At 44.3% G+C, this 23,438-nt stretch overlaps 2 protein-coding genes across 3 annotated transcripts in view; one reads left to right on the forward strand and one right to left on the reverse strand.

The window, feature by feature from the left end:
* NPTN (neuroplastin) overlaps window positions 1–4,392 on the forward strand; it is a 65,478-nt gene extending 61,086 nt beyond the window's left edge. For both annotated transcript variants that reach the window (XM_080930363.1, XM_080930364.1), the window contains 3 exons: window positions 2,033–2,054; window positions 2,812–2,886; window positions 3,394–4,392. In XM_080930363.1, coding sequence (XP_080786489.1) covers window positions 2,033–2,054; window positions 2,812–2,872 — 83 coding nt within the window. In that variant the 3' untranslated portion in view covers window positions 2,873–2,886; window positions 3,394–4,392. The remainder of the gene's footprint in view (window positions 1–2,032; window positions 2,055–2,811; window positions 2,887–3,393) is intronic.
* A 73-nt stretch (window positions 4,393–4,465) lies between these two features.
* REC114 (REC114 meiotic recombination protein) overlaps window positions 4,466–23,438 on the reverse strand; it is a gene marked incomplete at both ends in the record, with an annotated part of 91,222 nt that continues 72,249 nt past the window's right edge. The window contains 4 exons of the mRNA XM_080930372.1: window positions 4,466–4,630; window positions 8,373–8,459; window positions 10,771–10,929; window positions 16,681–16,764. Of these exons, the coding sequence (XP_080786498.1) occupies window positions 4,466–4,630; window positions 8,373–8,459; window positions 10,771–10,929; window positions 16,681–16,764 (495 nt within the window). The remainder of the gene's footprint in view (window positions 4,631–8,372; window positions 8,460–10,770; window positions 10,930–16,680; window positions 16,765–23,438) is intronic.

The raw sequence follows: 23,438 nt of genomic DNA on the forward strand, positions 1-23,438 counted from the left end.
TTTACTTCATTCACTTTCACAACTAATTTGGATTTTTAGTTTGCTGTTTAGTCCTCATTTACTTTATTTTGTGCCTTTCTCTGTAGCTCTGTTCTTCCTCCTGACCTTCCTGTGGAGGTCAAGTTGTTCTTTGTCTGGCCTGTAAGGGAGAATGATGCACAGTGCAGGAGAGGAGGGGGTGGGTGTCCTCTTCTTTGTGGTGTCCAAGTGGAGTTGATAACCAAAGAGGGTTCCTGGTATTTAGACCCAGCTGAGTCACAGCGGCTCCCACTTTCAGGCATGGCAGCTACACCAGAAACACTGTTGCTCACATACTCACATGCCAATCTTTGCATGTGGCCAGCTTGTTAGGTTGGAAAGTGGAATTTCTAGACACCAGGGTATACCCCTGTGCCAAGAGAAAGGCCTGTAGTGTACAGTGCTCTTGGGTTAGTCCAGTGTCCTGCTAGGGAAAGACTGACTTGGTATTGTGATTTCCCCCCTCCTGTTTTTTAGAGTTGCAATAGAATTTTGTATTTTGGGAAGCACACTAAAATTAATCAGTTTGTTCCTATGTCTTTTCCTTTAAGTTCCCAGGTTGCTTAGCTTCTAGCATGTTATCTGATTTGCCTGCCCTGGGTGCTGAGCAGTAGGCTGTGCTGAGGGGAGGGTTCAGGCTGGGCTTGTGTGTCTTAGTACCTGATATGTCCTTGTATCTTCCCACTGCTTTACACAGCAAACAGTTGTCTTGAGTGTCCTGAGTCCTTCTTAGTCCTCTGTACCTGTTTCTCTAGTACTGTTGTTAGTAGTGGACTCCTGTGGACACTGGTCTGTTGCTAGCCTGTTGTTTTGCTGATGAATCATTGGTTCGTGGTTAGTTCTTTTTTTTTATTTTTTAATCCTGTTTTGCTCCAGTCACTGTGTGCTGGCGGTGGCTTTGCCTCTCCGTTGCCTGAAAGGAACAGGTGGAGCAATGTCTCCATGACAGACATTACTCCTGACATGTGCTCCTGCAGATGCCTACACCAAGATTGTAATCTCCATAACTGCTTCATGTGCACCAAGCCCCCTTGTGGAATCCTGCTGAAAGTTTTTCTAGATGCCTTCAGTGAAATCAAGCTTAAAAAATCTTTTAGTTCACCCAACTTTTGTACAGTAAAAACAAAGGGTGCTTACGTGTTTCCTCCTCTTGTGGATTTTTTTAAAATAACATGTTTTGATTTTAATAACATTTTTTCAATGTATGCATATCTACTAAGAGGAGACCCAAGTTGTCAGGATTACGAAGTATTGATAAAGCTTCTAAACACAAATAACAAAAATGTTTTAATTGAACAACTATGTCATGGCTCTTGTTTTGGCCAGGGCACAATAGTGAGCCCATCTTTTTGTGTGGATTCTTTTTTAGAGGGTTGTTGTTGGTCGCCTCTCTGTGATGTCACCGAACATCCTCTGCTTTTCACAGGTGTCTTGCTAGCCCAGTTGAGCATGGGTAGCCAAGGATTAGGTTGAACTATTTATGGCTTCCTCTTCCTCAGTCTCATTCTTCAGATGAATTATTTCATAGATTGTGAAACAGCAGGAAAAACAGTGCCCTCTGGGGAAGTGAGGATGTGGTTAAATGTATAGAATGTGCACATCCACTTACAGCGAAGAACTGCATACATTCTCCACAGGAAAACAAACAGCAGGATTTTACAACTGAAATGTCGGTTTGTCTTCTCATCTATGTGAGTGAACCACTGGAACTTGGGGACAAGATGAGTACAATGACATTGCAGCCTATCTGTCCACTACAGTTGCAGTTCTTCATGATGAGCATTCAAAGTGTCAACTAAAACCATTGAAACAGCATATCCGCCATTAAAACCGAACTTAGAAATAACTTCATGAGTGTTTTGCACCTCCAGATGGAATGGCCTTTAATAAATGCTATGAGTAGCCATGTTTGCCACTTGCAGTTTACCGTCTTGTTCATTCTTAGGCAGAGTCTAATGGTTTTTCTCCTTTCTTCTTATGTCTCATGGATTATTAAAAACTGAACACCTCACAGATGATGAACCAGCCGGGCCAATGTGAGTATTTTATTGGATACAACTTGACAGTTTCTGATTGAATTGTGTTGTCTGTAGTTTAGTCAAAAGAAATACTAAAGATTGTAAGAAAAGACAATTCCCTTACAATTACAGTTGTAATGTACACTTTTAAAGCCTGAAATAATTCTGACTGGTGACCTTGTGATCCCTAGGCCAGGACTTTTTTTTTTTAAGCCATAGAAGTATAGTATGCAAAAGAAATTGAAAGAAAGTTTATTCGTTTGACATGCTTAAAACTGATAATATAGAAGGAAGCAATATAGATTAACTTCATACTGGACTATAGAATTAAATAAATGGTCTAGTCCCATTAACAGATGCTGACATCCAAGAGTGGAATGAGTCCAAGGTTGCCGGGGTTCCTAGAGTTGGAGATTATAGGAAGCAAGAGGGGTAGTTGGTAGCTGGCTGGTTAAAGGTCATCAGGCTCAGCATGGCTAGTTGCTAGTCATCTTTTATCACTTAAGAAATTAGTGTTCAAAGGAATAAGTCTCACTTTTCTAAGTAATTTATAGTTTAGAAATCTAAGGGAAAGTTACATGTGTGTTGTTTGCCTTGGGAATCTGAGGATGTATTAATTGAAAGTAGGAAGTAGAATATTGTTGCACACTGTTAAGAGTAGAGTTTGCTTCTACACCAGGGATGGAAGGAAGTGAAGAGTCTCTTGTTTCCATGTGTTACCCTTTTCAAATGATGTGACTGGTTGAACTCACACAGTCCAATTTTTCCTCCAAAGGAAAACCAACTCTACCAACAATCACAAAGATAAAAACTTGCGCCAGAGAAACACAAATTAAGTACTGCTTTTACTGTAAGTATGCCTTCTCTAGACTTAGATGTTCTATTCAAATGCACTGTGCTTCTGCTCACCCTGCTACAGATTCTTCAGTAGTTGGTGTTATGTGTTAGGACTATAGCTCATTTCAGACTAGCAGATACTAATGGTACACGTTCTTTCTGCTCACTGCAGTGGATGGAAAGGAATGCCTTTCAGCTGTGTTGACACACACTAGGTTCATTTCATATTAAACACAGTATTGCAGTCTTACATATTTTTTAAAAGGAGTAAAAAGAAATAAATTGTTTCCTTCTTAGGCAGATTATTAATACTTGGTGTGGTCTTTGCTGAAGGCAAGGTAGAGATGGTGGCCACGAAGGAGCAGGGCCAGAATGCTTAGAGGCACATGGAGATCAGCGCTTCACACCACATCCCTGAGCATGCTGTTTGCACAGAGCTGTATGTGACATGGCACTGACACGGGTGTGATGGAGTGGCAGTACAGATGCTTTTCATTTCCAGATCTCTTTCTCTTTTCAGCTCTTTAGGTTCCTGAAAAATGATGGCAACATGACCTGCTAAGTTTTCTGCTTGGACCTCTTTGGTCTCTCCCTCTCAAGTGAGCAACACCACAATGACCGTCTAAAGCATGCCTTATTTAGCCTCTCCTATAAGGGTGACCTAGCCAGGTACATTTTAAACAATGCTTCAGTGTAGAAGGTGTAAACTATTTTGGGCTTGATGTGCTGTGAATGTTGCTTTCCCTCCCTTTGTTAAAATATTTAAATAGAAGTGGAAAGGTCCTCTGAGGATCGGATCATGCATGCGCCATTTTTTACTTATGCAGCTGTTAAATTGGCAAAGCTCTAAATGCACTGCTGCCATCTAGTGATCATTTTGTAAAGTACAGCAAAACCTACAGATATATACAGTATATAAATATATATATATATTTATATTTTTGGGGGTGGGAGAAATCCAAAATAAAGTCAATGCTTGTTTCATTTTAAGCTGCTGATACTCATTCCTTATTATTTGTCGTCAGATGAGGAAGCTGCAGTTCTGGTACAAAAAGATGAAAGTATAAACTTAAGTCTGTCATTCTAAGGGCTTATCCTATAACATTAAGAACCTGGATCAGTCTATTGAACGGCTAAAATGAATTGCAGTATATATGTATGATTGCTTTTTAAGTGACTAATTTTCCTTTTGTCAAATCATGTAAATTCTGAAATCTTTTGCACTGATGTGTCGAACCTTATTCTTGTATATTCAATCAAGGCAACTTTTATAATTTCCCATTTGTTTTCAATGACCCTGAAATGTTAATAGCATGGTGATATTCTATGCAACTCTAGTTATACCTTTGGTTTGACACTGTATTTTCACATTGATTTCATGACTGATGATAGATTTTATAACCTGACTGGGTTCTCATGCGGTACTAACTGTAGATGCATGTACTTGTGTTCTGTGTAATTACTGAAGTGCAATGGTGTACAAAAAAGTGGATTCACCTGTTTTTAACAATAAAACATTGATAAAAGGTGCTTGGAATAATACTCTTTATTCAGATACCTTAAGTTCTTTAATTACATACATGTGCAGGGCTTTAGTTTCTCAGTCCTGTGATCTTCTTAAGTTCCTTCTCCACCTCTTCCACAAATGCTGGGAAGTTTTGATCCATGAGGCATAAGCGTAGAAAAGGGCCCAATTCTTCTGCTCCCCAAGAAGATCCTTCATAGGCTAGGGTTAGCTTCTCTGGTGTCAGGATAGACTGCAGGGGTGTCAAAAGACCAGAGGGGTTGACTGCATGATCCCAGGTATTTTAATGCAGAAAACATTGCCTTAAAATTTAGAGCAACATAAAATGCTACTGACTTTATAAAAATCCTTTTCTATACACAGGTTTCACATTTATAAATCTGGGCCTACATTTTTTCCCTTCCTCCATCTCACTCTGGAGCACTATATTGTTCCCCTCCTTCCTTCTCCTCCCTCATTCTGTCTCTGCCCCGAATCCCAATTTTAAAAAAGGACACAAAACAATAACAACAAAACCCAAACCAAAAACACAGGCTGATCTCAAATTCGTGATCTTCCTGCTTCTGCGTCCCAAATGTTTGGATTGTAGATAGCTATTACTTACCGGGCTTTACATTTTCTGGACAGTCACAGAAAGTGAGATAAAGGTGGATGTTTGAGATCCAGTTAACAATACTATACTAATAACATTCTTCATGTGGAAGCTGGATTCTGAATGGAAGAAATGGGTTGTCTACCTGGGGGTGTGGCTTAGTGGCAGAACACTTGCACAGTGTGACTAAAGTGCAGAGTTTGGTCTTTACCATCACTAAAGAAATAGGGTTGGGTGGCAGGAGGTGGTCTTTGTAGTTGGCCACCCAAAGAACAAAAGTCATGCTTGTGTTTTGGATGGTGGCCATCTGAGTAACTTAACAGACATTAGATGTCCCAAAACTCTCACGTTGTTAATTGTAGTCTTGTGGTCAAACTCTCAAGGCTGACCTGGATGGCTGTGAATCTCTTCGGTCTTCACTTTGCCTTTTCGAAAATGTCATGTTCTATAATAAATCCTAGTGTAGAGTCCTTTAAGGAGCCAGTTCCTTGATTTCTTGACTTGATAGTGAAATGGTAGTATATTCAATAGGAACTGCACTTCAGTGTTTGGCTTTTCCTTGGGCATGAGAGCACTATTCTGGGGTGCTGGCTGCACGGCGACCTCTGACCTCCCATCACAGGCTTGAAGGTCAAAGCCTATACATGTTGCTAAGCTACAATGTTCCAGTTAGGAGGTTTAAACATTTAATATATTTCATTGTAGAATGATTTGATACAGACTGAGCCACACTAAGTTGAAGAGCGTTGGTGCTTTTGGCTTCTTTCACTTAATGTGGGTTATTACTAAGTGTATCTATGATTCATCCCTTCCCCTTTTAAAAAATATTTATTATATATAAATACACTGTAGCTGTGTTCAGACACACCAGAAGAGGGCTTCAGATTCTATTACAGATGGTTGTGAGCCACCATGTAGTTGCTGGGAACTAAACTTAGGACCTCTGGAAGAGCAGTCAGTGCTCTTAACCATTGAGCCATCTCTCCAGCCCTCAATCCCCTTTTATGAAATTAAATATTCCATTGTGCAGATATACAACAATTAATGCATTCTCCTTCAGTTGACCTGGGTTGTTTTGCTTTTTGTTATAAATGTTCAAGTTTGCTTGAAATGGGATCTCACTATGTGGCCTAGACAGTTTTTTCTGACCTATAACCCTCCTCTGTCTACCTCCTAAGTGCTGGGGTTTCAGGCATGTGTTACTGTGCCTCCTTAAATTATAGAGTTTAATCCTAAAAGTACCCATGTACCTAGGAGTGGCTGGGTTATATTCTATAGTAAGTCTGTCTCGAGTATGACCAACTGCTATCCTCACTCGAAGCTTCTCTTGTGACTGTGTGGAAATTCAGGAGCACGCACTACAGTGCACACACACAGGTCAAAGCATGGCCTCTATTAGTCAGCTCTTTCCTGCCTTTTTGTTGACACAGAATCTGATTGTTTCTGGTTATTGAATCAAGCTACGTTCTTTTATCTCTGCTTTCCATCTTGCTATAGGAGTGATGAGATTTGAGGGCTCCCAGGACTGAACTTGGGTCATCAGGCTTGCCTGGCAAGTACTTCTACCCACTGAGCCATCTTACTGGTCCTGTGAGTTTTTTATTTTAGCCATCCCAATAAACATGTATGGGTTTCTTGTTCTACTTTTAATTTACATTTCCCTAATCAGAAATAATACTGAGCATCATTTTGTATGCTTATTGGGCAATTCATAATTCATACAGCTTTTGGTAACCTGAAACATCTTAAAACCAGTTAAGGAGCTGGGGAGATGAGCTCAGTAGCAAAGGACCCAAGTTTGATCACCAGAACACATGTGAAAAACAGTGCAGAATGCATACAGCCCTGCACTGAGACTAATGGTTGGTTGTGAGACACCTGTGGTTGCTGGGAATTGAACTCAGGACCTCTGGAAGAGTTAAGTAGTCAGTGCTCTAACCACTGAGCATCTCTCCAGTCCTTGATTCCATTATTAATTGTAAACATTATTACGATCAACATTCTCCTATGCACACTTACATAGCCTAAATTCACTTTTAAGAAACTAGGATACTAAGCTGATTTTACATCAGTTGTCTTCCAGAAGTTTATCCAACTGTGTATTCACAGGATCAAAGGTCAGAGCAAACTTGTACTGTTTCTGGTCTCACGGATGCTATGTAGTCAGGTGCTAGGGCTGCACTGGCATAGTGTGCTCTTTGTGCACAGCACCTTGCCCTACTAAGACACTCCCGAAGTGGGGAAGTCTGCCTCCTGCTGGATAAGGTTTTACCATTCACAGTTGCTGGGCATTAAGAGGTAAACATTCTTTGTCTTTCTTTTCTGTAGGTACAGACTAGGGATTGAACCCAGGGCCTTGTACATGATCAGCATTTGCTCTCCTGCTGCCTTCTATCAGGTTTTATCTGCAACTGTCTTATTTCTCTTTTGTAAGCCAGACATCCCCCTGCCCCAAGCCCTTATTTTCTTTATGTACCATTATTACAGCTTATGCTATTTAAATAAAAAAGAACTCCTCATCCTTTCACCTTGGTGAACATACAGGTTCTATGGAAAGCATGAGTTGCCTGGTACAGCCAGGATGTAGTGAACCGAAGATTCCTCAGTGAATTCCAGCAGAGGGAGCAGCCAACTCCTTTAAGTGTGAATGGAATTACAAGTGGGCAGGAGCTGAATGCAAGGAGGTCTGAGTGGTAAGGCGTTGAGAAAGTCAGCAAGCAAAAGATTCTGAAGGGCCTTGCAATTTTTTTTAAGTGTTAAGCAGGTTCCCTGGGCTCAGGCAGACTTCACTGCACAGCCAGTGACATTTGTTTATGAGCTGTGGCATACGGCTGTTGGTCCATGGACTTAAAACTAGTGGAAGATCTGGGTCTGTAGGCAATACAGCTTATATGTCATTGAAACTGAGCTGTCCATGTTAAATGTTCTGGAGTTGGTTCCAGGGCTGTCTTTACCAGAAACTGAGTTCAAAAGAACATCAGTGGGGTTTTTATGCCTTCCTCCTACTTTCCACATACCTTCGTTGGGACTGTAGCACCAAAAGGTGGCCTGAAGGAATTAGAATCCAGATTTGCTCTTGGTATTTGATAGTTTATAAACTTAATTCCAAAATTAAACTGAATGCTTTCATTCTTTTGGGGGAAGTGGTGATTTAAGTTCCTCTTAGCATAGAAGCCAGTCTCCCGTTTACTTCCTCAGTCAGTCAGTCTATACATCCTAGCCTGTGTTTTCTAATGGCAGGGGGCAGGGCTAATGGCAGGAACCTGTCCTTGACTGACTTTATCTTCTGTTTAATAATATTTTAGGTTTCTTTTCTAGGACAAGAGACAGAATTGAGGAATACAAATTCCCTTTTTAGGAACAAAATTCAGCACAGAAATACCTGAGCTAGATGTGTCACTGAAGTCCTTTCCTCTAGAGCACCTGTGCCAGCTGCCACACACACATGCTGCTCCAGGGTCAGGGAGGGCTGCAGAGAAACACGCAGTTAGAAAAGGAGGGTGGGGTGTGGGTGGGAGATGGGATGGGACTACACGGTCAGGAGCCCTCAGAGAAGAGTGGGTCATGTGTTAACTTCCTAGTTTATCATGTGTTACAGACTGCTGTTCCTCTGGTGTCTGCTGTTCCTCTATCTCTGCTGCCAATGCTTTGGTGGGATACCAATCAGTTTAGCTCACATGGTGTTACAGTGAGAAAGATGTCAGCCAAAATACACCCTCTAGCACTAAACAGCAGCTGAAGGTGGCCACACTTCTGACTCTGGTAGGGTCTTGGACTAGGTGGTTCAACTTAGTGGGGGGAAGCTTTGTGCACGCACTAAGACTTTTTTTTTCTTGCTGCTACTGCTTCTGGATCTCTGTGTTTACCAGAAAGGTTCTAAAAACTACCACCCTTCTTCCTGTCCCCCACACCCCTGATCCCACTCCTGCCTAGCCCTCTCCTGTGGTGGTGTGGGTTGCCCCAAGAGCTCTTGGGTTGAGAAACACCTGGTGAGGCCACAATTAACAAAATTACAAGGCTGGAGGAAAGTAAAACCTAAAACATAAGCCAAGAAATGACTCAAGAACTTTAATTATTCCTATCTGCAAAGAAGCGAACAAGTACTTTTGATGAAAAAGACATAGCATAGGTAAATGATACCCCTGAATGCTGCATGTTGACCTGAACTAAGGTAGACTAGGGAAGCAAGCATCCAGCTTTGTGTCGCAGAGTCATGGGTCAGCTTGGGAAGTGTCTGGTCTCAGACAGACTTGCTGCAGGCTGTGCTCGTGCTCAATGGCTTGGCCTCCTGCTCTGCTAATTCAGTGAGTTTCCTGTTCCTTCTGGCCTCTGGAGGCTCTGACCTTTCTTTGTTCATGGACAGAAGGGCAGAGCTGAGAAGGTGGCTGTGCTGGTGGCAGCGGTTGTGACCACACTGTGGTTTTCACCACCTCACGGGGGAGATTCATGGCTTGCACGAGATCACACAGCTACCACAAAAACAGGCTAGGACTCTTAACAACCCAGATCTGCTCTGATATCCGATCTTTGCATAATGTCCAGCTGTCTCACCTACCCAGAACACAGAATTACAGACAAGAAGAGTCCATGAAAACAGACTTAATACTTTTAGGATGTTTCTAGACAGTCTGGCAGCAGCTTTCATAGTCAGCACACAGAGCCTTCATCTGCTGCTATTGCTCATGGGCCCAGTCTTCATGTGTTCCCACATGGTGCAACCATGCCGAAATGGCTTAGCACCACAGCTGCTGCTACACTTAGATATCTCTCTCCCTCTTCTCTCTCTCTCTCTCTCTCTCTCTCTCTCTCTCTCTCTCTCTCTCACACACACACACACACATTTGGAATCTTTAGGCATTGGTCACTGTTAGATATTTTCAGTAAACTATGCCTAACTTCCAGGTGTTAACACATTCTGTCACTTGTTCATAAAAGAAAATCCCATTTACTGGGGTGGGGGCTCAGAAAAGTCTTGTCAGAAAGACCTGCTGTGTGGCAGATACAAGTTTTCCAAGATTCTAACTTCAGCTTACATTTTAGGCCCAGCACTGGTACAAACCTGGAGGCTGGGGCAGGAGGATCACAGGTTAACAGGGCAGATCCTATCTAAAACCAAAACACACTTTCTGTTCCTATCAGTAATTAGTGTCCACTGTTGTCTGGGATGAAAGGCCTCGGTTCCCTCTGAAGTGCTGTCTGAGAGAAGAAGGGCCCTGAGCTGCCCAGGCTCTGAAGCACTCTCCACCAGAGCAGTTTAGCCGAGTGTCTTGCTCAGGTGTTTTCCAGAAACAACTGGCACCCATCCAGTGTGGTCCCCCTTTATTCTGCATGCTTTGTGAAACAAGGTGGGCGGTCCACTGCCTGGCTTGTGGTGTCAGAGACTGACCCATAAGTCTTTTTGTCCCACTAAAGCAGACAGTGAAAGTGGTAGTGTTTTACTGTGACGAAATGGTCTTGACCTGAGGGTCCCAGGATCACACTTTGAGAACCCCTGTTCTGTAATGACATTGGAATACAGATGAAGCACCCTGTCTTTATTTCTTGGCCTTTAGGCAGCTAGTCTGAGAATATGAACCTTGAATTTAAAAGATCACTCAACATTATCCTTTTAAAAATATTTTTTGACTGGTGTGTGTGTGTGCATGCACATGTGAATGAGGGGCCAGAAGAGCATATTGGGTCATGTTCAGCTGATTACAGGCAGCTGTGGTGCTTCCACCAGGGTCCTCTCAGTGCATCACACTGTCCGGTGTCTAGTTAGCCAGCAAATCAGCACTCACCTCCTGCTGCAGTGAGCCCTGCTGAAGCTCCCGGGAGATGCTGCCGGGTTCCTGAACAGTGACGTACTGGGCCAGGGTCTGCACGCAGCCACAGCAGTGCTCCAGTGCTTCCTCTTGCGACTCCCCACTGAACTGGACACGAAACATTCGGCTCTTGTCCTGTGTGAAAATGAAACGTCATCCTTAAGTATCACCGTGAGGTCTTCCAGGGAACGATCTCTTGCTTGTTGGGGCAGGTGTACAAAGCCAGGGACTTGTTTCTTTGCCTTTTTTAGAAGCAAACTGGATGGATGGTCACTCCATTGACTGGAAGTTCAGTGTTATCTTGCTTTCAATACAGATTTTGCCACGCTGATATTTTTTAAAATAATTTTTTAGGTTAGCATAAACAAGAGTAAATTTCACAGCATCTCATTCCTTAAACAGAAAAGCCTGAAAACTATATACGGCAGTCCTGGTTCACTAAAATGTTTCTGAATATGATAAGAAGAGCAGGCTGGGCTGGGGTGAGGGCTCTGTGGGTAATGTGCTCACTGTGCAAATACTGGGCCCTATACTGGCTCCCCAGCACTCACATAAAAGCTGTCATCCTTGCACTGGGGAGCAGCGACTGGAAGACCCCAGGGTCTCAGTGGCCAGACAGCCTCACTGAAATGTAAGCTCTGAGGTCAGTGAGAGAACCTGCTTCAAAAAGTAAGGTGGGACGTGACTGAGGAAGACAGCCCTGCTCTCGGTGAATATCCTGTGTACATGAGTGCTTACACGGAGGGAAGGGAAGAGCTAGCTGCCAGGTAGTGAACGTAAGCATCTGGAGAGGAGGGCGCCGGCAGATGCTTGAAGCGTGTGCACTCATAACCTCTAGTACCTGTATCCTTAGGACCTGACTGCTACACTGTCCAGTTAGGGAGATCCCTTTAGTTTCCTGTATGAGTTATGTCCTTGGGCAAATTGGCAAATGTGGGGCAGGTGCAATTAAAATAAACAAAAACCTACAAGTAACAATCAGTTACTTGATTCTAAGCTTAAAACCAGACCTGCGCCATAGTAACATAAAAACCACTACTTTAGTACCAGCTCCTTTTTCCAACCTGATATTCTGTCTAGATGGGTCAACCCACATAAAGCTTCCCAAGAGGCACTGAGTGCATCTGCTCAGTTTTCCAAAGAGAGCAGGTGCTGAGGTCAACACGTAGACTCTCCCTTTCCATGTGCTAGTGTGAACACATTCCTGACCTCGGGGAAATTCTACGACTTCCTATAAACAGGTTGTTGCTTTTTTCCATTCAGTCTATATAAAATTCACCAAACAGAACAAACACTTGGATTCTAGGGAGCCTGTAGAACTCCCACTTCCCATATTTCCATTCACCTGGCTTTCTGAAGAGTGCCTGGATCTGTTAGAAGTCATCTTAGAGCTCTCTCATATAATACATAATATATAGGTTGTATTCTGTGCATATTTTTAAGCCACTGTGCTGTAGCCTAATTTTCTATTCAACCAGTGTATAAAAATAGAAGTATACCTCATTACTCGTAAAAGCTGAAACATATCTCTTTATTTAACTGGCCTCCTACTGAGAAATATTCAGGTTGCACCAGCCTTTCCCCTATTATAACTCCTGAGTGCAGACTTGTCCGTGTGCCCGTTCCCTGTACAATCAGAACCAAGATGTTTCTCATGGTCATTCTGTCACATAAGAGGTGAGCAGATTTTCGATTTTCCCAAGCTTCCTGGTACATCTGTGTCTTTCGTGTGTGTGCTTTATCGCTGTCTACGTAGCACTTGAGTCTTCTGGATAAACAATCCCCAGTCTTATCAAGTCAGTGAAAGCAACCTGTGACCTTCGGAAAGAAAAAGGATCTCAGAAGCCAGAAAAGGGTGGCAGAGTTTCTGGAGCTGCAGTTACAAGCAGTTGTGAGTAAGCAGCCTGCTGGGGGTGCTAGAAGCAGAACTCGGGCCTCTCCAAGAGCCGTAAGTGCTCCTATTTGCTAAGCCATCTCTCCAGCTCCAAGGAAAACATTTTCAAGTTCACAAACTGTCCAGATAGTTTGGGTCACCTAAGCTGCCAGTCACCTAAGAATGAAAGAGGGATTCTGATCTCAGGTAGATACTTGATTTCAAGTTAGGTAATTTACAAGAAACTCCGTGGACCCTTTGAGACCAGGAATTTAGCTGAGTGCTGGCCTCTGCGCTATCTCCACACAGCACCACAAAGGCTGTTCTTCCCACAAGGGAGCAGGCTCTCCAGTTGCTTATGCCACTCTATAGCAGAAATTGTCACCCTGCTCTGAAAGATGGGATATCCCAGTGCCACACAGAGCCAAGGAGGCATCAGAGACCTTGGTACCCATTGTGTTTTCCTGTTGGCTTCAACTTACTGAGGTTTAACCTACATCCCAGGCTTGAGGCCCAAGAGGACAGAAACTAACCCAGGAGTGTTGAGAGGCCAGGCCCTGAGGAGGTCATTAGATTACAGAAGGTCACTGAGCAGAGCCCCAGTGACTGAATCTTGGGTGCCTTGTAAGACAAGGGGCAAGGCCAGACACATGCTTGCTCCCTGGTGCTTGCCGTGAGATGCTTGTACCACTCAGATGTGTCAGCAAGAAAGCCCTGACCACATGCCAGCTCCTTGCGCCTCCAAGACTGCAGGCTATGTAAACCTTTTCTCTTTATAAAGTAATCTAGCCTGTTATTTAATTATAGCAGTAGAAAATTGACTTAATACATTCAGAGAACAAATTTCAGTGTATTTGCTTTGAGGTAATCCTCAAAGCCCAGGATGGACTAAATCAACCTATTTCTTTAGTGAGTTGTTAGGATGAGAAACGAAGATTTACTCCTTTCATCCAACGTGGTTTTCAGATAGGAATGAAATGACTGCTGTTAGCCCTGGCCAGTGTTCTCACTAGTGATCAGTACTGTTTAAAGGAAGGAGACTCACCTTACACACCTATTTAGTCTGTGTATTCTGCTTAAAGAGAGAAAAATACTATGTTTACTATCTGCAGAATCCAATTATGTTAAATTTCTGCTACAGGAACACAAACCTTGCCTCAGTTTTGTCAATCTGAACAATAGCATATGTCCTACAGAAGCCGAAAGTTCTGCTAGTGTGTGACATCAAGGCAGCAGAGAGGAGGAAGCATAACATGATGTTGCTAAGTGTTAAAGTATTTGATGGGGCCTGCACATGGCTCAGGGTAAAGGCACTCACTGCTAATTCTAATGACCTGGTTTCTGTCCCTGGGGGCCTCATGCTGGAAGGAGAAACCCAACTCCCCTAAATTGTCCTCTGATCTGGTTTTCCTATGCCTCCTACCACCCAAAAAATAGTGGTAAGAAGCATTTGATAGAATGCAGTGTGCAATCCTGGCAAACATCTCAGTAATAACCTACAACTGAAGCAGAACTTCCTTGGAGTAATAAAGACCGAAGCAGCAGCTAGAGATGCATTTGCCACTTGAGCACCATAACCCTTGCAGGAGAGGCCAAGATGCCGGCGCAGCCACAGGGTACCAAGGGCTCGGTATAGAGGCCAGTCACTGTCCTGCTGCTGTGACAAGTACTTGACTGAGAGCAACTAGAGCAAAGGAGGGTTTCCATCGGCTCAGGGGTCCACGGGGTTCTGCTCACTGTGGAACAGAAGGTGTGGGAAGCGGAGGTGGCTGGCCACATGCCATTTGCAGAAAGATCAGCGCTGGTGTTCACTGGACTTTCATGCTCCTCCTCCATTTTATTCAGTCCAGGCACCAGACCCACAACCAGAGTGAGTCCTGTCTCCTCACTGAAACCTCTCTAGAGACACCAGCACAGTACTGCAAAATGTGAACCACTAGAAATAAATAATCATTATCTGTGGATGATAAAATCACTTTCCTAGAAACCTAAGCATTAACATGTTAATAAATGTTTGATAAGGATATTAAATTTGACTCAGAAAAAAATCAATTTTAAGTGGCTGAAAATAAATTGTGGATAAAGAATATCATTTATATAATGGCAAGCAAAACACTTCTAGTTTTAGTTTTTAAAAAAGTCCAAGGGCTGAAGAGATGGCTCGGCAGTTAATAGCACTAGATGCACTTGCAGAGGACATGAGTTCAATTCTCAGCACCCACACTGGTCAGTTCACAATCACCTGTAACCTCAAGGGCACCCAGGGGCTCAGTAGCCCCTGACCACCAGGGGTATGTGCATATACATTTAAATAATAAGTCCTTAAAAAGTCTCACCATGACATATATATTAAAGCTTATATAAATTACACATACAGCGTCTAAACTTTGAAGCAAAGTTAATGTAAATAAAGCCTATGCATGCTTACAGAAGAAACAGATGTTTGCCAACATTAACATGTCCGTTAAGGCTGCAGCTGTTCCAGTATTGCTTTGCAGGTATTTCTCAGGAGAGACTGACAGCAGACCTCCTGGTATTCTTTCTGCCCCTTCCTCCAGTGTTCCTGACCCAAAGGTGGATGTCACCTGTTGATGTCTGCATGTGTCCACTTGTGGTCCAGGAAGCCATTTCTTACAGTTTCTTTAATGGTTGTTACATTGCTAACTTGTGACTGTAGCCACCTTAGAGACAGTGAGCAGGAATGGCTTCTGAGATCAACAACTGCCCAGTGACAAGAAAGCAGCTGTGTGTCTACTGTGAGACATTCCATACCACTGCAGTTTGTCACCCACATCCACAGCTGAAAGAACCACAGGGTCAAGTTAGAGGTCAAAGATGCTCTTTGGGGGTCTATGCTCCTGGCTAAGAGCCATTCACTAGATGCTTAAGCTCTCCTTGAATTCCTGAGGTCCGACTTAAAATTAGTATCTGTCCCTAAATTTCATTATTACCTCCTTGGCCAAATGCTAACAGATTGGTGCTCTCCCCTTCTCCCTCTTTTCTTTGGTTTTATTTTTCTGAAACAGAGTTCCTCTGTGTAGCCCTGGCTGTCCTGTAACTTCTGGAACTTGCTCTGTAGACCAGGCTGGCCTTGGACTCACAGAGATCTACCTGCCTCTGCCTCCCTAGTGATGGGATTAAAGGAGTGTGGCAACACCACTAGCTTCATGGTTTCTTAAAGGGGTATCATCTAGGTGATTAGTTTGCACTCTGTTTTTGTTTCTTTGATATTTAACACAGCTAGCAAACAAATGAAAGGGGATTTTAATTTTCTAAGATTTACTTGCATTATTTATTTATGTCTGTGTGTGTGTTGGGGGATGCCCACAGAGGTTAGAATTGAGAATAAGATCCCCTGGAACTGGAGTTCAGGTTGTTGTGATCCAGCCAAGGTGCCAGCCCATGGGGACCAAAGTACAGTTTATAGAAGTGAATTCTCTTTATTTTATGGGTCTCAGAGATCGACCACAGCAAGCACCTTTACCCACTAAGCCATTTATTTACTGGCCAGGGACTTTTTGTTTGTTTTTTGAGGCAGGATCTCTCTTCATAGCCCTGGCTGACTTGGAACTGTGTAGGCCAGGGTAGCTTTGAAGTCACAGAGATCTGCCGGTCTCTGCCTCCGGAGTGCTGGGATTAAAGACGTGCCACCACACCCGGTTCCTATTTTTAAATATTGCAATGAGAAGAAATGACAATATATATTCAATAGAACCTTTCAAAACACCCTGTTAAACATCTAACTAAGCAGACACTGTGCCAACTCATTTGCTCCTAGTGCTCAGAGCAGAGAAGCAGCGCCACAGCCCGTGCTGGCCACCAGCCTGCACCAGGAGGAGCTCCTACTTGCTTGGGGTTTTGCTTCTGTTCAAACCTTTCTTCAACATGTTCTTCCAGAACTGGTTACCTCTGCCCCGGGGGCTCCCTGTACCCCTCCCTTGCCACAAACAGCAATGGAAACAGTGGGGCATTAGTGTAGCCATGGCTGGCCATGCCACTCAGTGTCATCTTGCCTTTATTGTTGTTCCAAACAGAAGACAGTCCATGCGTCTTACAATCTTCAACCAGTTCTTGCTGCCAACGAGTGAAAACCCTTCCTGAAATAGCAATTAGATGGGGTTAGTGACAGGAACAGAAAAGGACAAGTGCCTATTCATAATTCACACATGGAATAATGCCACCAAATGCCAAGGTGTACACCTCGCCAGTGCCGAGTCCTCACACTCACGTACAGCTGACTCGCAACCTCTTTGCATTAAAATGAAAATTGCCAGAGTAGTAAAGATCATTCATACTTGTAAAATCTCTGCTTCCAGATTTGTCCAAACAACCTTCTACTCCTGAGAAACAGGTTTCACTGTTCTCACTTAGGTGTTTATCAAACCCACTAACTATATGATGAGATTCTTTGTCATAGGAACCCTATTTCCTCAGTAATGGTGAGTGTGAGGCCATTTGGTCATGTGAGCATTCAGTTCTTTGTTTACATCTGACAGAGAAAAAGGAAAAACCAGCAGAGAGCAGTAAAGGGCACAAGCTTCAAAGAAGTAAGTGCTCCGAGGATCTAGCCCTGTCTGCAGAACAGGTACGGCCTGTGGCTCTTCAGCTGCCTGCATCTTGCAGGGATCCTGAGCTGGAATAAGTTCAGCCTGACCCACCATGAGCAGGAACTCCCTGTGGACAGCCTCTTTACCCCAGAAGCTCAGGGACTCTGAAGACAGAAGAAAACGCCCACGGCCATTCTAGCCCTCAGTTTGTTTGCTTCCTAAATCCCTAGTGGTCATTTTTAAAGTCCATCCAAATTCACCAATTACTTTTAAAAACAAAACAGAAGTCAGGTAAGCCTTATGGTTTCTTTAAATTTCCTCATGCTGGGCCTGGCGGCACACACCTGAAGTACTTAAGAGTACTGACTCGGGGGATTGCCACAGGTTTGAGGGCTGCACACATTTCATAATAAAACTTGGTCTCAAAAACCCTCCCAGATTAGTAAGAAGAAATGTGTCATTATGACACCCCCAAATAAGCTGTTGTTTCAGGTAGCAGGCTGTGGGGAGGGCACAGAGCATACATTAGTGCAGAGCTTACGGGGCACAGTTTGGTAATATTGGTAATGCAAGTGACCTGACAGGCCAAGTTCTAGGGATGCATTTGCAAATCGGTCTGCACCCATCTTGGCACGATGTATAGACATTACTGCATTAAATCTTTATTTATTTGGCAAGAGGGGGTATGGAGGGGTGCCATCATGCAAGTGTGATCAGAGGACGACTTGCAGGAGTGTTCTCTCCTCCCACCTCCAGGGGTTAAATCCAGGGGAGGCTTGTGCCAGCCCTTTTACCTGCTGAGCTACCTCAGCCCCAGAACATGCTGTGCTTTTGCTAGTTAATGTGAAACATGGTTCTAAAAAGAAATGTTTAAGATAAAATATTTTATATTGCTTCTACTTTTTAAAATTAAATAATATTTGAAATTTAGGTTTTTTGGGAATTTGTGTGTGTGTGTTTTGCACTTCGTACCCAGCCTGTCTTTCCCACAAAATGGAGAAGCCAGTCTCTGGCCTATGCCTGACTCTCCCCTTCAGACCTTGACCATCTTTATCTTGCTGGCTTTGGGCAGAGTCTCTGGAGTTCTCAGGGACCCTGTAGCGCACATGACTTTCCTGCATCGTGCACCCTGCAGCTCATTTCCAGAGTCTCACCACCATTAGGTCCTTGACTCTACCCCCACCCCCAGTCACATGGAAAGCTTGCCCTGGTAGCTCATGTCCACAATCCCAGTACCTGGGAAGCTGAGGCAGGAGGACTGCCATAAGGTCAAGGCCAGCCTGTGCTACAATAGTGAGGTCCAGAGTGAGACCCAAATCTAAAAATTAACAATAAAGAGTCTCCATAAACAAAGAGGAAGACAGCAGGAGAGGGAGCAAAGGACACAAAGGACTGGGGGGGGGGTGGCTGAGTCCACCGTGAATAAGTATGGCTAAAAGAATACCTTTGCCCTCACCAGGTCTCCTTCCTCACCGAGTGGCTTCTTTAGTGGCTCGGGTGCACTTCCCTGGTCCTCTTCCAGATCTGTTTCCTTTCTACATACCCCGCTGGCCTCAAACCTGCCCTCCTGCCTTAGCCTCCTAAATGCCGAGATTACAGGCCTGCATCTCCACACTGGGCCACCGATGCTTCCTGGTTCCAGCTCTGCAGGCCAGTGTAAGCTAGCCACCACTACCCAGGAGGATGTCACTGCAGGTAGGGCCACTGGTAGCAAACAAGATAAATCAGCTTTAAACCAAGCCAAGTGTGACTTCACAAGCTTGGATGTGAACAGCGTACTTCATGTTCACAAAATGACAAAGCATCCCCACCTGCTACAGAGACCCTGGATCTGAGAGAAACACAAGAGATGGTGACTCCAAAAATAGCTGTGTGACTAAACCCAAGCTCTGGGTGCCAAAGGCTTCCTGATGAAGGGGAGCGGGCATTCAGGTGCTGGTGGTGGTATATTTAAAAATGAGATCCCGCCTGAAGCTTCAGGGCTGTTTCCACTTCCTTCTGAAGCTCTGAGTTTATGAGGTTCAAATTATAGCGAAGAGGAAAAATATCCCCAATAGTCGACTCTGCAGGACACAACCACATGAGGGAAGGAAGCAGCAGCAAAGGGAATTAGGTCCTAAGTGTGAGCTTTCAACAGCGACAGCCAGTGGTTATTTATGACATTAGGAAAAACGAGCAAGGAGGTGGGCAGTAAAAAAATCATTTGCAGGTAGGTCACGATTCTAATCGTAGCCTAGGACTTGAATGTGGGTATTTCTGCCATGGTGTGACGGAGAAGAAACACCAGTCTGGTTTTCAAGGGGTCACCTCATCTTTCCCACAGAAACAAATATCCTATCTCAGGCTGATGATCATAGCCTGAGACACGGCACAGAAACTGTTGCTGGGTCTGTATGCTCTACCTTCTTGGTGTACGCCAGAAACACAACCAGGCGGTCTCATGGTGAGCCACGGGCAGTTTAACAGTGAGGCAGATACATAGTGGACAGCAACCACAGGAAGACCCCAGCATGATGTTGATCACACCAGTCAATCCTGCCAAGACCTGCAACAAAGTCCAGAGGCCGGGTCACTAATTCACAGCTGCAGTGTCTGCCTCACACACTCACCGGAACAAAGCCACTTGCCAGGACTCTGTGACTGGCCAATCAGCTGTCTCTCTCGGTGCTCTCCACAGGGCTCTGTGCCCATGGGCTTTCTTTCAAATTACCTTACAAAGCTTTTATTCTTACTAATAAAACCTTCAGACACACCTCAGGTCTGCTGGACTATGAGTTTCCCAGACTACTTATCCCTCCTTCATTCCCAAAGGAAACCTCTTTGCTTGGAGATGTTTTCTGTTGTAATTTCTTGAGACACTGTCTTTTCACATGATCCATACCAGCTTAAAACTACCAACCTTCCTGCCCCCAGCACAGATTCATTACCCCCCCACCCATCCTGTAATGTAAATTTTGAAACATGCATAGAGGAGTAGAGAAAAATATCACAACTAAATGATCTAGTTACAACTGTCAGCACACAGCCCCTTACTTCATTACAACCACTCGACAGCCGCCCACTCCCTGGATCACTCTGGAGCTAAGACAGATAGCTAAATAATGCAGGACGTATTTCTTTAAAGCTCAGGTCTCTAAAAACATAGCCACAAGCTGCTGTGGCGGGGGTGGGGGGGGTGGGACTGGGTGTCTGCAGAGAGTAGGCATGTGGATGGCAGGCTGTGTGTGCAGGTCAGGTGCTCTGGCACTGCTGCTGTGTACCCTGAAGCAGATCATTGGCTCCAAGGATACCGTGGTAGGCTGGGGCGGCTTCACAGAGTCAGATACAGTAATCAACTGCTCACTCACATTAAGCATGGTGCTTTGGAATGTCAGACTGCGCCCTAACATTGGCTACTGCATGATCTCCATGTATGATGAGCTGGCCCTGCTCCTTGCCTGGGCAGGACTGGAAAGCTGGCTGTGGTGGTGTGGATGTGGGAGGAAGAGCTGCCCTGGGGGTGGGGGCTGGAGAGCTGGCGGGGCTGTTCAGATCCAGGGATGTGATTTGGCCCACACCTATGAACTGCTGGAATAACCAGAGCTATAGGATCGCTACGACAAAGAGCAACAGGATGTCCCAGCAGAGCCATGGAGAAAACCCAGTACCAATGTGTTGCAGAAGCAAGAGGCCTCGTACCAGAACAGCGACTCGTTGCAATGAATATTTGCAAGTGAAGCTGTTGGGGGCAAAGGGTACACTGTGTGACACACTGCAGCTTCCATGGAGAGATTTTTTTAAAGTTATCTTTGGTTTTTGCTTTTGGGGGGTGCTGCAGAGGTGGGGGGCAGATATAGAGAGATGGCGAGATTAAGTGGGATTAGTTAGGATGCATGATGTGAAATTCACAAAGAAATCAATAAAAAGTTAAAAACAACCACAAAACCAAATCTTTAAATACTAACAACTCCTTGTTATCAAATGTCTTTGACAATATCATATTTCCTTGTCTTCTGTTTTGTTTTTTTCTACAGTCCTTCATTTTGTGACCAGGTATCCAAATGCCATCCACACACTGTGGCATGGCTGGGATGCCATCCTTACTCTGTGACATGGGGCTGCTGTGTCCCTTAGTCTTGCAGACTTTTTTGTCTTTTCTCATCCTCCCTTACGATCTTTGTTGAGACATTAAGTTGCTGAGTCTCTAGATCAAAAATCAACAGATTTCTCTCTGTAAGGGGCCCAGGAGAAAATCTTTTAGGAGTGTGGGCTGTGCAGTTTCCAGGCCCCAGATGAACTTAGGCCTGTGGTGTGGAAAAGCAGCCACAGGCAAACAAGGGTAGCTATTGTCCAACAAGGTTTTACTGTGGACACTGGAATCAGAATTGTGTACAGTTTTTCCATACATCTCACAATGCACTGTCTTTTAACCATTCAAAAATGTTTACATAAGGCTAACAATTAGCGGCTGTCTAACAATTTGATCCTTAGAATCCACATAAAAAACTGACACAATACATTGTAACTCTCCTGCTACAAGTCAGAGGACTCGGGGGCTGGCCAGCAGTCTAACCTAACCAGCAAAGCCACGTCCCAGTAAGATACCCTGCCTCACAAATAAAGTGGATGGCTCCTAACTCACGGTTGACCTCTGGGTTCTAACTGCAAACATGCGCCCACGCCAATACATGCATAGTGCATGCAAACAGGAAGAGCAAAGCTACTCATGGCCTAGACACACCCTCACTAAACTGTTCTTTTGCCCGAAGGCTTTCCACATGCATCCTGACTCTTGTACTCCTTATAGATCAAGAACGCTGATGAAATCCAGGTTCATCTTTCCTTGGATTTTGCTGGACCACAGATGCCCAATTCGAAACCTTAGGCACATCATTTCTTCTGTCGTATATGTGTGAATTTAGCAGGAATGAGCACCGCCTACTCATTAATTCATTACAAGTTGCACCCCCCCCAAAAAAAAAAACCCAGTATTTTTGTTCCCTGTTAATTTATAAACTTGGGTATGTCTGAAGGACTTCCAGCCTAGCATGGTGGCACACACCCATCATTCACGTGGGTCCTTCCATTTGCAGCTTGACTTGCGGGAAACTAGGAGAAAAGCCATTGTGTCATTTCTGCCTAAGAAGACAAAGAGGATCACAAATTCTACTCCTGTTATAAACAACTTAGGACTAAACTTCTGGAAGCATTGTGCAGTCACAGAGAAAACAAGTGCAGGATTGTGGGAGCTGGTGAAAGGGAAACAAGCTGGGCAAGCCTCTGGTCACCAAGGCTTTGTGCTTAGAATCAATCTCCAGACTGAAGCCAGGCACGCTGGTGCACATCTGCAATGCCAACACTCGGGAGGAAAGAAGATCAGAGTTCATGGTCATTCTGGGCTACCCAGCCCCTACAAGGCTAGCCTAGGCTACATTCTGTCCAAACCTTAAAAAAAAAAAAAAAAAAAAAAAAGACTTTTGTGCTATGTTCTGCCTGCATGAATGCATGTGTGTCATATAATGTATGTATGTCATATGCCATGCCTGGTGCCTAGAATTCAAAAGAGGGCGTCAGATCCTCTGGAACTGGAGTTACAGATGGTTGTGAGCCACCATATGGGTGCTGGGGACTGAACCAAGATTCTCCGTGAGAGAAACAAGTGCCCTAAACTCCCGAGCCATCTCTCCACATCCCCATCTAAAAAAACTATAAAGATTAACAAAATAATCCAGACTGACAAAGAGAAGGGGAACCCAGTGAGCTTGAAGTCTTAATGAGTTGAGAAGGAGATGCTCCAGGGTTGCTGGAAGCAAACTGCTCGCTTGGCATAGCTTCAGAAACCTGCCTCCAGGGTCCTGAAACCTCTGGCTGACCTGCAGTCTGGCCACTGAAGATAGGACGCCAGCACTGTTCAAGAGTCACCTCTGGAATGAGAAACAGCACCAGGGAGACAGCCTGGCAGTCCCAGGATGCCACAGATGAGAACAGTTTCTGCAGCTGGAGTTGAACTGCTGGGGACACATACCTCAGAATGCTGTGTAATCAGCTGCAGGGTAAAGGCTGCTCCCCCACCCTAGGGAGAGTCTAAACAAGTTCCCAAAAGGTCAAACTGATGGCAAGTACTTTACTTGCTTAAAAGTCCACAAAACTCTTTTAAGGGGCACAAAAAGAATAGTGCTTCACAATGTAGGACTTGTGTCTGATCAGCTCAACAGGCTAGCAACAACTGTTGAGCCTCAAGAAAA

This window comes from Micromys minutus (genome assembly GCF_963924665.1).
Source record: "Micromys minutus genome assembly, chromosome: 16".
NCBI lineage: Eukaryota > Metazoa > Chordata > Mammalia > Rodentia > Muridae > Micromys > Micromys minutus.